Below are 13,224 nucleotides of genomic sequence, written 5' to 3'. Positions count from 1 at the left end.
CTCCCTGCGCTAATAATCACTAAGAACATAAGAATTGCTGCTGCTGGGTCAGACCAGTGGTCTATCGTGTCCAGTAGTCCGCTCCCGCGGCAGCCATTAGGTCAAAGACCAATGCCCTAACTGAGTCTAGCCTTACCTGTGTATGTTCTGGTTCAGAAGGAACTTGTCTAACTTTGTCTTGAATCCCTGGAGGGTGTTTTCCCCTAAAACAGCCTCCGGAAGAGCGTTCCAATTTTCCACCACTCTCTGGGTGAAGAAGAGTTTCCTTACGTTTGTACGGAACTTTAACTTTAGAGAGTGCCCTCTCGTTCTCCCTACCTTGGAAAGGGTGAACAACCTGTCTTTAAGTCTATTCCATTCATTATCTTGAATGTTTTGATCATGTCCCCTCTCAGTCTCCTTTTTTCAAGGGAGAAGAGGCCCAATTTCTATAATCTCTCACTGTATAACAACTCCTCCAGCACCTTAACCATTTTAGTTGCTCTTCTCTGGACCCTGGACACAGTATTCCAGGTAGGGGTCGTACCATGGCACGGTACAGCAGCATGATAACCTTCTCCAATCTGTTTGTGATCCCCTCCTTAATCATTCCTAGCATTCTGTTCACCCTTTTCACCACCGCTGCACATTGCACGGACGGCTTCATCAACGTGTCGACCAGTACTCACATGTCTCTTTCCTGGGGGTCTCTCTGAGTACCGCACCGGACATCCTGTATTCACGTATAAGATTTTTATTACTGACATGCATCACCTTACACTTATCCATGTTAAACCTCATTTGCCATCTTGCGGCCCATTTCTCGAGCATGTTTATGTCACGTTGCAGGTCTTCGCAATCCTTCTGTGTCTTCAGTACTCTGAATAACTTCATATCGTCTGCAAATTTTATCACCTCGCTTGTCGTACCAATTTCCAGGTCGTTTATAAATATGTTGAAGAGCACAGGTCCAAGCACCGAACCCTGTGGCACTCCACTCATGATGGTTTTCCAGTCTGAGTATTGTTCATTTACCCCCACTCTCTGTTTCCTATCCGCCAACCAGTTTTTAATCCATGTGAGTATTTTACCCTCGATTCCATGGCTCGCAATTTTTCAAAGAAGTCATTCATGTGGGACCTTGTCGAATGCCTTCTGAAAATTCAGATGTACAATGTCGACCGGGTCTCCCTTGTCTATCTGCCTGTTAACTCTCTCAAAAAAGTACAGCAAGTTCTTCAAGCAAGATCTTCCTTTGCCGAAGCCGTGCTGGCTGGTCCTCATCAGATTACGGTTTAGTTAAGAAAAAGGGGAGCGGGGGGGGGGGGGGGAATTAGATAATTTATTGAGCTTGGAGCATCATTTTTTATTTTAAGGAAATTATGGGTAGTTTAAAAATATTTTGATAAATCAGTTTTTGCACTTGTGGTTCAATCGCTTATTCTTTCCTATATAGACTACTGTAATATTGTTTATTTAGGATGTGTTAAAGAATTGTTGAAAAGATTACAAACAGCGCAGAATACTGTGGTGAGGGAATTTTCCATTTCTAAATATGATAAAATTACACCATATTTCATTAAATTACATTGCCTGCCAGTAAATGTAAGGATTTATTTTAAGCTTTGTATTATAATCTGTAACATTCAGTATGGCCAGGTGCCATATTATTTAGTAGAATTAATTTCATTAATAGGGGTCCTATACCTTGGAGTTGCACCAAATCCATAGGACCTTGTGGCACAGACTCTCCTGATGTTAAGGGTATCTTCCATTTCCTGGGGTAAATAGAGTAAGGACACTAAGCAGCATTCAATATCCAATCTGTCAGTGCCAAAGAACAAACATTCAGGTGATAATTCCTTCTCTATGTTGAGAGATCAGGTCTTGGTGATCCATCTGGATGCATAGGTTGTTCTACTGAAAGCTTGATGATGAACAGAAACCATAAACAAGACCAAAGAGGAGCTCTGAGATCATTCAACCTGTGCCTTCACTCACCTTCACAAAGACTTTGGTGAAGAGAAAATAGGCGAGAAGGCATTAAGCAGCCTTGTTCCCCAATCCAGCAAAAATGCATCTACTGCCACACGGAGAGCTCATAGATGTCTGGAGGAAATGTGCAATATGTTTGTGTTGTCGTCTATCATGAACATATATATCTTTAAGATTCTCCAGTTTTGAAAGATCCAATTTGGTGCCCAAGGATTTAGTTCCTTTTTGTGAGGTTCCAAGATCTAGATAGTTTTTCTACAATCCCATTTTGGGTTCCAGGCAGCTGAGATAACATTTGGTTTAAGATAGTCCATGGCCAGATTCTCAAAGCCTTAAGCATGGAGGGATGAGGTCATTCCCCTTCAGTTTTGTTTATGCAGAACAGAGTCACTTGCTTATGTACATCTGATAGCAGGGCTGAGAAAGCTCTCAACACAATGAATATAGCATCATCTCATATTAGTAATATGTTCCACTATTTATGAATGTTTAATTGTAACTCATCATATACCTTGGTGATTTGGCAAGAAATATATACTTTAAATGAAATGAAATAAACTCCACTAGGTCTGTCTGATGCAAAGGATTTATCCTTGAATACCTTCCCTGTGTGTGCATGGAGAGTATATGGGCTCCCAGACATACTAGGGGGGAGGGTAATTGGTGATCAATATTAACTCTGGTTGTACAGACTGAAAGAAAAGTTGTCCACCATTGCAGGGCCCGGAACATCTCATCTGTGATATAGACATGGTTTGATAAACTCACCTCTCCTCTTCCCCATTCTCTATTTCTGTGTTAACATACTCATTCTCCCTGTCTCATCAGCTAGTATGCTTGGGGGACTCTTTGACTCATCTTTCTCTTTCTTTGCATTAATCCAACAGACAGATAAAATCTGTCATGTATTTCTTCACAACTCACCAACATTTGTTCCTCCCTTTCTGAGCACACTATCAAAACTCTTATCCACACTCTTTTCACCTCATGCCTAGATTACTGTACCTTGCTTCTCACAGGTTTCCCACTAAACCACCTCTCTCTTCTTCAATTCACTCAAAATTATACCCCATGACTTATATTTTGCCAGTGTTACTTTCTCACATTAGCCCTCTCCTCATAAGAACATAAGAAATGCCTTCACCGGATCAGACCAAGGTCCATCAAGTCCGGTGATCCGCTCACGCGGCAGCCCATCAGGTTCTCTATTTTGAAGACCTGAAATTACCGTATCCCTCAATATGATTTTCAAGAAGGTGTATATCCAACTTGCGTTTGAAACCCAGAAGAGTAGTCTCCGCCACAACATCCTCCGGAAGAGAATTCCAAGCGCCCACCACTCGTTGTGTGAAACTAAACTTCCTGACATTTATCCTGAACCTGCTACCACACAGCTTCAGGCTATGTCCTCTTGTCCGTGTCACATCTGAAAATGTTAGCAATGCTGCTTCTTGGTCTATTTTATCAAATCCTTTTAATATTTTAAAAGTCTCTATCAAGTCGCCTCGCAGTCTTCTCCTCTCGAGTGTAAACAGTCCCAGTTTCCTGAGACGTTCTTCGTAGCTCAAATTTTTCATTCCTTTGACTAGTTTCGTGGCTCGCCTTTGCACCCTCTCCAACAGAGTTATGTCCTTCTTGAGGTAAGGGGACCAGTGTTGGACACAGTATTCTAAGTGTGGTCTGACCATTGCTCTATAAAGTGGCATTATGACTTCTTCCGATCTACTCGTGATCCCTTTCTTGATCATGCCCAACAACCTGTTTGCTTTCTTCGCCGCCACCGCACACTGCGCCGATGGCTTTAGGGTTCTGTCTGTCAGAACCCCCAAATCCCTTTCATGTTCGCATTTTGCTAATGTTACCCCAAACAATCTGTAATCGTGTTCTTTGTTCTTCTTTCCTAGATGCATTACCTTGCATTTATTTATGTTAAAATTCATCTGCCACTTTGTCGCCCACGTTTCCAGCTGTCTTAGATCCTTCTGGAGCTCCTCGCAGTCACTTTGAGTGCCAACTGCCCTACATAGTTTTGTATCATCGGCAAACTTTATTATATTGCATGTTGTTTCCTCCTCAAGATCGTTTATAAAAATATTGAACAAAATAGGCCCAAGAACCGAGCTCTGGGGCACTCCACTAGTCACTTTCACCCAGTCTGAGAATTTCCCGTTTATGCTTACCCTCTGCATTCTGTTCTCTAGCCATTTATCGATCCATCTGTGCTTAGTAGTTTCTTCATAAGCCTTGCATGTGGGACCTTGTCAAACGCTTTCTGGAAGTCCAAGTAAACTATGTCTACTGGATCACCATCATCCATATGTTTGCTCACTTTCTCAAATAATTGTAGTAAATTTGTCAAACAAGACTTCCCTTTCCTGAAGCCGTGTTGACTATCCCTTATTAGGTTGTGGTCATCCAAGTGTTGCACAATGCTGTCTTTAATAAGTGTTTCAATTATCTTCCCTGGAACCGATGTGAGGCTTACAGGTCGGTAGTTTCCTGGATCACCTCTTGATCCTTTTTTGAAAATCGGGATGACATTTGCTGTCCTCCAGTCTTCTGGTATCTGCCCTGTTCTAATTGACATGTTAGCTATGGTTTGTAATAGTTCACCTTATGTTCCTTTAATACTCTCGGGTGAATTCCGTCTGGTCCAAGGGATTTGTCATTTTTTAGTTTGTCAATCTGAACATATATCATGTCCAACGTCACATTTACTGTTGCGAGGTTCTCCTCTATGCCTCCGGTTAATATCTTCCCTGTGTCTGGCACTGATGAAATGTCCTCATTTGTGAAGACCGATGCAAAGAATGAGTCACTTTTGGCTCCCTATCCATTTCCACATATAGTTCAAACTCCTCTTACTGATTTACAAGTGAATTCACTCTGCAGCAATTCAGTACCGCTCCACTCTTTATCTCTCTCTCCACTCCTCCCTGGGAGGTCCGCTCATTGGGTAAATCTCTCATTTGCATCCTTCTCTACCACTGCCAACTCCAGATTCCATTTCTTTTATCTTGTTGCAGTATATACCTGGAATAGACTTCCCGAGTCAGTACATCAAGCACCGTCTCTGGCTGTATTCAAATCTAGGCTAAAAGCCCACCTTTTTCAGGTCATTTTTAATTACTGACTCCTAATCACTTGTTCAGTACCCATACCTATTTTAATCATTCTTACCATAAGTAATTTCATAATCCCTTATTTGTCCTGTCTTGATTAGATTGTAAGCTCTTTTGAGCAGGGACTGTCTCTTACATGTTTAGTGTATAACACTGCCTACATCTAGTAGCACTATAGAAATGAAAAGCAGAAGCAGTAGCAGTAGTACTTGACCCCAGGCTAGTCTTTTTAAAGTACACAATAAACCTCAGGGATTGGAGTACCATGTATACTCGAATATAAACCAATCCAAATAAAAACTGAAGTAACCTTTTTTCTCCTAAAAGAGGGGGGAAGAAGGTTGACTCAAGTATAAATCCTCCTTGTCCTGTCCGGCTCTACACCCCCTGCCCTCCTCCCCGACCTCCCTTGGGTCTGCCTTGAGCCCAGGTGGTCCAGCAGTGAGTCAGGACAGAAGTAACTCCTACCATGTCCTGTCCTGGCCGGCTCTGCACCCCCCCATCCCCTCCCCATTACAGGCCTCCTCTAGGCTTGTCTTGAGGACTGGTGGTCCAGCAGTGAGCCAGGACAGGAGAAACCCCTCCCATGTCCTGTCCTGGCACCACCCCATCTCTGGTGGTCCAGCGGTGAACTGGCATAGGAGCGATCATCCTATGCTCCTTGCCCTGAGAAGAGCCGCTAAAGGAAATGACTGCTGTGAGTTCCCGTGGTCTTACGAGGCAGCCATTATAATCCTCAATGACATCATAATGTGTTTTGACCTAGTTGAGACTTCAGTTGATGAATTATATATAGTCATAAATGAAAAAAAAAGTAAATAAAATGATTCACATTGTATGGATGTAAGAAAGAGAGGTATGTAAGTGTGGATTCCAGAGGTCCTTAGAAAGAATGCGCTGTGGTTACAAGATGTTTTACTGTCTGTGACAGAATTTTTAATGAAATTGAATGAATGGTCAAGAATTATTAGTAAAGTAGACAGACAGAAAGAAAATGATAATTTCCCAATGCACATTTGGGTTATAGATAAAATAAAGGGAACAGCAGAACAAAGATCTTAGCTGCTTACTAGATACCCTTAGTAGGCAGCAACTCACTTATTTAATCATTTCAGACTTACTATACTGCCATTAGTTGGCAAAGCAGAACAAAGTAGAGTATATTCTAAAAAAAAAAATTCATAAAGAAAAGGAACTCCAAAATCAATAGGAGGGAAACAGCATCTTCCACTTGCTGCTTGTGCTTGGCTCAGCTCCATGTTGACATCACTTCCTGGTCGTAGGACCAGGACATGACATCAGAAGGGTGCAGAGGTCGGCATGAGCAGCTCTAACAAACGCTTAAAGAAGCTTGCGGGGGCGCTGAAGCAGTGGGGAAGAGTGGGAGGGCACACGGCACGACAATGCCAGGCGCCAATATCACGGGTGCTAACCTCCCTCATTACATCTCTGGGTGGGTGGACAGCTCAGCTAAGAAAAACCTCTTACAAATCAGCCTGGAAATAACCATGTCTTAATTACAGCTTTAAAACATTTAATTGAAAGATCTCCATGAATTAACAATTTTAGCCTTTTCTTACCATTTTCCCAAATATGCCACTCCATCCTTTCTCTGTCCATCCTGATATTTACGGTCCCAGTGGCAAATGGGACAAATACACAACATGGAATTCTACTAATATGAATAACTATTCAGTGACCACGAAGGTAGTGCTCAGTATCCCCTTTTTAGTTTGTGTAGGTAGATCAGAAACTTATGGATGTTTTCACCCAGTTTTGTAACTCTTTGGAACAGATGTAGAATCAAACCTACATGAGAGGCACATAAACTACTTTTCCACTTGTCACAATATGCAACCCACATAATTAAGAGTATGTTCGATATATCCTTTGGCATCACGTGATATGATTTGCTTAGGGCAGAAGCACAGGAGTATTATTACCTTTTCTTATCCCGACAAATGGGTCCTTGTTTGGTTCATAAGGCATCCTCCCCATCATGTCTGGCATATTTATCCCCTGTTGGTATACTGCATTCGGTGTCATGGAATTTCGCTTTTGAAATGAAGAGTCACTTACATCAGAAAAGGGATCCTGCACATTGACAGAGCTGTTTCTAGGTGGAACAAAAAAAGAAACATTATTATTACATAATGCAATATTAATAGGATACAGCTGATGGAACACTACATAGACAGAAAAAAAAACTAAGAAGAAAAAGCATCTGAGTTATTCTTAACTTTTCAAATAGAGAGCCATTCTTCAGAGAAAAGTTGAAAGCAAGCTAATTTACTGTGGTTATTTTTTAGATTTATATGGTGTACGACAAGATAAAAATCAAGAGACATTATTCTTTTGCACAAAGAGGATTTATTTTTCCTGGTACTTGAGGTGGAAGGAAAGCAATAATGTAGTTTTATAACATCTAAGATTAATGTAATATGCTGGTAGACCTTGTAAGATGTACAGAAGTGCATAAGTAAAATATACAATTAAATCAGAGATATAATCAACAAATACTTAAAAGCAGTTTTTTAATGTATGTACATTTGTATCAAATTCACAAGAATTTTTAAGTAGAAGTTATATTCAGTGAACCCAATTTAGAATCAGGGCCCGATTCTAAAAACTGCACTAAGTAGCTTTCTCAAGGATCATCCCAGAGCCATATGAAATCTAAGCTCACACACTTTTTACCGAGACAAAGAATCATATACATCATATCAACTGGCTTACCTTTATCTACATGTTTATTCATTCACACCTTCATAAAATAAGTTTGATAAGGCAAGACTACTCTTGGCTAAATCCATGCTGACTCTATCCCATTAAACCATATCTATTTATAAGTTCAGCAATTTGGTCTTTTTAATAATTTTTATCATTTTGCCTAGCACTGACAACAGGTTCACAGGTTTATAAGTCCCCTGGATCATTCCAGTAGCCCTCTCTAAAAAGAATTGGCATCATACTGTCCACCCTCAAATCTACAAGTACCTTAGACCAATGGTTCTCAAATGAGATATCCCTAATACATATGCATGAAACAGATTTGCATGCCTGTCACCTCCGATATATATTTAACAAATTCCTTGCTTAATCAGATGACCTCGCTCAGGTATTCTTTCCCCTTTCTACCCCAATGTATTATGTAACATCTTTCTTCTCTCATATATTCATGCTTCTCCAATTTACTATGTAACATCCTTCTTCTTGCATTTTGCAATTCGCTGATTGTCCAGCCTTCTTTCTATGTGAACCGCCTAGAAGTCAGTTTGACTATGGCGGTATAGAAAAATAAAGTTATTATTATTATATTCAAAGCTCTCTCGTACATATTCATTAAGGACATCCTGAAAATCCAACTGGCTGGTGGTCCCCCTAGGGCAGGTTTGAGAACCACTGCCTTAGACAGTTTTAAATGATAGGTTACAGATTACAAATAGTACACTGCGGTGTCTACCATCTGGTCCAGGTAACTTGCTGTTTAGCTCATTGATTTGGCCTATTACAATTTCCAGGAAGGGAGCTACACATACCAGAAATAACATTTAAAGGTGACGCTTCAGAGAAACAAAGATTTGTTTCAGTTTCTCTGAATTGTCACCTTTAAATGTTATTTTTGGCATGTGTAGCTCTTTTACATCTTTCTCAGTAAAGATCAAAGGAAATAATTCATTTAATCTCTCTGTATCGTCTTGTCTTTCTTTTATTCTGTGATGATCTAATGACACCCTCAGCCTTAATGTATAAATCCCTTTGCCTCATCAGCATATCCACCCCATATTTCAGAATAGAGGAAAACCTGGCATTTGGAAAGATTTTTGGGACTGATTGATGTGTCCCCCATGATGGTAAGACAGTATAAATATTGTATCTGTACCCCCCATACAGACAAGTCTTTTATGAAACATGCTAATCCCTAAAGATCCACTTACTTTTTATCTCTGTTATATTTCAGACATTAACATAACTTTCCATCCTTTTACTTTAGTTGGTCCTTTTGTACTTCCAGTAAAAGGAAGTAGGAAGAGTACCACTATTCTATACTTCTTTCAGCTCTTTAATATGTATTTTGTATGCAGATCTCAGTAAAGCACAATCTCTTTATCATGATGGTGCTTGGAACTGTTCTTAGGGACATTTCACACAGGTTGGTAGATAAATCAGAGAAGAATTATAATACACATTGTGCATACCTGCTACCTGGCATGGGCTGCATCTGTCCATGAGGTGTGGATGCTGGCGTTGGAGGCTTGAGATCACTTGGCATTTCGGCCATGGAATTGCTGCCAGTGGATTGGGGAGTCTGTGGACCTTGCAAGGAGCCAGAATTAGCTTGGAGGGATGAAAAAGATAAAAGGAAAAAGATTTAATTTTGCAAACAACCAAAAGGCTATGGGGAACAAAGATCAGAAATATTAAACAATAGGGAGTCACCAGTGAATTTTACTCCACAGTAACCAGGGAGGAGTTGTTGATGGTGTCATGGCATCGTGGGGGGGGGGGGGACCCCAGTAGTGGCAGCAGGATGGAGTGGGCATCCTTCATGCTGAACATCTACTGGGTGCTGGGGGGGGGGGGAGGGTAGTCTGGGCAATGGTGGGCGAGATGGGTGTCAGCAAGAGGGGGGACTCTTTTTTCTGCTGCTCTCCCTGCTGTTTAATCAGCTGAGCCAGCAGGACTTGAGGAGACCTGCGACTCAGTTGACTGGGGCAGGGAGAGCAGCTTTGACAGGATGGAGGAGCTGTGCTCTTTACCAGTGATTCACCCCACAAATAGTGTGCATATAATTGCATGCTATTATGCTGAGAATCGCCTGTAAAATAAAAGTTGCTCCCACTACGGGCAATACATTGACTTGCTGGATATTACCGGCAAGGTTTGAGAATCTTCCTCTGAGCAATTTTAACACCCATTCTTGCATGTAAAGCAGGCTTTATAATCTGATAATAAACTTTCTAGTCATCTAGATAAAAATAAGCATATAAGGCAATTCTTTTTTTTTTTTTTTTTTTTTTTTTTTTCAAAGTTGCTGATGTTTATTAATAAAAATAATAATATACAGTGCCAATAAGGGAGAGATAAGAGAGAGAGAGCAGGCAAAAGTCTGCGAGGGTCAGGGCACCTGTGATTTACCTTGTCTCTTCCTGCTTTTTAAGTATTAGACCTAGGGGTTGAGCAGGGTTCAAGCTGAAGATTCATCCTGCTCCTTTTGAGCTTCAGGAAGTCTCTGAACCCTCTGACTATGGGGGGATCAACAGGACTCGGGGCTGCAGCTGTCCTGAGAACCACTGGTCCCTTTCCCTCTATTGAACGCCCCTTGTTAGTATAACAGGCAAGGGCCAAAGAAAATGCAGGCATATAGGGAAACTGCCTCTGCCCTGCCCTTTCCTTTTTTTTTTTTTTTTTTTCCAATATCTTTATTAACAACTGCGAAGGAACAAACATCCACGGGCACAACAGCCAATAAGAGCCATTGACAACAGTCAGAAACAGCATAAAAGAGAAGGCCAACAAGAGAAATACATAATGCAAAAACCCCATGGGTGAATGCCCATCACAATTGACATTTTGAAGTTATACCCCTCCCCAAACAAACACACACCTGCCATCTCCTAGCCCACACCACAAATCTCACCAGCCACATCACTCACATGCCAACCATCCGCCCGTCGACACCCTCCCTCACGCACACACCCACACCACCACATATACAGCTACTCTGGGGACAAAGCGAAAAAACAGAAGGGAAAAGAAGGAGAAAGGAAAGGCAAAAGCAAAAACACCAGCAGCAGCCCCCCCAAGAAAAGGGCGGGGAAAAGGAAAAGAAAGAGAGAACGAAAGAAGTCAAAACGTCAAGAAGGCAAGAATCAAGGGGAGGAGGAGGGCACATCCCCTGCCTCCAAGCTGGAACAGCCCTTCAACACCCGCTGCCATAAATCTCGGTAACAACGATGATTCAGGGTCCCAGACAGAGGAACACGCTGAAGTTCATAACGCCCCACTTCAGCCAACCGAGCCCGCCAGAGCGGGAAGGAGGCCACAGAATCGCCCACCCAGTTCTGTAACAGGAGCTTTTTCACCACCAAGACAGCCATGTAAAGAACCCTGCGCTGAGGGAATGTAAGCCCCCCCTCAATCAATTCCCGTTGATCCCCCAATAGCAAAAAGCCATAGGACCAGGGCACAGCTCGTTGCAAAATACTCTCCAAAAAGGGAAGAGCATGCAACCAAACAGCAGTGGAAGGGCACTCTAAGAACTGGTGAGTAAGGGAGCCCACAGAGCGATGGCATTTGATACAGACTGCCTCCTCCCAGAGCCCCATCCGAGCACCCTGAGCTCGAGAAATATACGCCCGGTGTAAGATTTTAAACTGCATCTCCCTAAACTCCGTGGACCCCCCCAAGGCATACACAGCGGCAAAGAGATCCAGGAAGGTCCCACGATCCAAAGGAGTACCAAGATCAGATTGCCACCGGGAAGCCAAGCGATCAACAGAGTCCAGGGCCGACGCATTCTTCAGAATCCGATACCAAGTAGCCAGCTTGTTAGAGGCCGGAGAGACCTGAAAAAACTGAACATCCAAGGGCCCACAGAGCCAAGCCTCCCCCCACCGCCGGCCTAAAGACAAGTAATAATGCCGGGCCTGGAGGTAAGCCCAAAAATGAGTCTGAGGGAGGTGCCATTGAGTCTGGAGCTGGGCAAAAGACGGGAAAGGACCCCCCCCCACCTGTAGGATATCCTGGAGAGTTCTACCCCCCCTCTGCTCCCATTGCCGAAACCAAGCATGGCCCACCCCCGGAGGAAAGTCAACATTGCCATACAGCTGCAGCAAAAGAGAAGCCTCTGGAGATTTCCCCTGCCGCCTCCGCCACCATCGCCATGCACGCCGCAAGGGCAAAAGATACGCAAACTTAGCCCCCCCACCCGGTATAGCCGACAACGGAGCGTGCAAGAGCGACAAGACGGAGTGCGGGGCGCACCAAGACTCTACCCATTCCCTTGAAGAGAATCTATAACAGCCCGACCAACCTTCGTGGATAAAGCGAAACAAAGCTGCGACATTATAATACCGAAGATCGGGAAGATTCAAACCACCCCTATATTTATCCAAAGCTAGGGTAGCATAACTGATCCGGGCTCGTTTATGCCGCCAGATGAACGTGGAGATAATCGACCGAAACAAACGCACCTCTTTATCCGTAACCCAAATGGGCACAGCCTGCAATGGATACAGAATCTTGGGGAGAAGTACCATCTTAGTCAAGGCCACCCGCCCCCATACACCCAACGGAAGGTCCCTCCATTTATCACACAATTGCCGAATCGCCTCCAGATGACGAGTCACATTAGAACGGTACAAAAGTGTGAGGTCCGGACTTAAATAAACACCAAGATAACGCATCGGCCCCCTCACCGGCGGAATTGCGAGACTCGCGTGCCAGGGTTCCACAGTAGGAGACCGCAAGGGAAGAAGTTCAGACTTATCGCAGTTAACGCGCAGGCCAGAAATATCCCCAAAAGAACGGACCAGTGCAAGGGCCCGGTCCAAGTCCCGTCGAGGTTGATCCAGATAAAGTAGGATATCATCTGCAAAGAGGTTAATGCGACTCTCCTTATCCCCAATGCGAATACCCTGAATAACCGGATCCCCGCGAATCTTAGCCGCCAAAGGTTCAATAGCAAGTACAAAAAGTAACGGGGATAACGGGCAGCCCTGTCGCGTCCCCCGTCCCAGAGCAAAAGGGGCTGTAAACTGACCGTTAACCAAAAGTCTCGCCTGCGGCAAGAGATATAAGCTACGGATCCACTGATGAATAGAGCCGTCAATGCCAAACTGCCGTAAAACCCAGAAAAGATATTGCCAAGAAATGCTATCAAAGGCCTTCTCCATATCCAGGCCTACAATAGCCGAGTCGCTCACCAACCCCCGCCTGGAATGAAGGGCCATCAAAGCTCGAATAAGATTCATGGACGCGTATCTGCCCGGCACAAAGCCAGCCTGATCCTCGTGGATCAAGAGTGGCAGAAAAAACATTCAGCCTACGCGCCAATATGGCAGCAAAAAGCTTGGCATCCTGATTAAGAAGGGAAATAGGCCTATAAGAGCCCACCAGGGCTGGA

General features: G+C 43.3%; 1 protein-coding gene across 3 annotated transcripts in view; it reads right to left on the bottom strand.

The window, feature by feature from the left end:
• The window catches only part of ARID1B (AT-rich interaction domain 1B), a 938,949-nt gene that overhangs the window by 35,203 nt on the left and 890,522 nt on the right, over window positions 1-13,224 (bottom strand). For all 3 annotated transcript variants that reach the window (XM_033937003.1, XM_033937004.1, XM_033937005.1), the window contains 2 exons: window positions 9,296-9,434; window positions 7,040-7,212 (listed from right to left, as the gene is read on the bottom strand). In XM_033937003.1, coding sequence (XP_033792894.1) covers window positions 7,040-7,212; window positions 9,296-9,434 — 312 coding nt within the window. The remainder of the gene's footprint in view (window positions 1-7,039; window positions 7,213-9,295; window positions 9,435-13,224) is intronic.

This window comes from Geotrypetes seraphini, chromosome 3 (assembly GCF_902459505.1).
Source record: "Geotrypetes seraphini chromosome 3, aGeoSer1.1, whole genome shotgun sequence".
Taxonomy (NCBI): domain Eukaryota; kingdom Metazoa; phylum Chordata; class Amphibia; order Gymnophiona; family Dermophiidae; genus Geotrypetes; species Geotrypetes seraphini.
The sequence above is the reverse complement of the archived record's forward strand: the minus strand, read 5'-3'. Positions and strand labels throughout refer to the sequence as shown.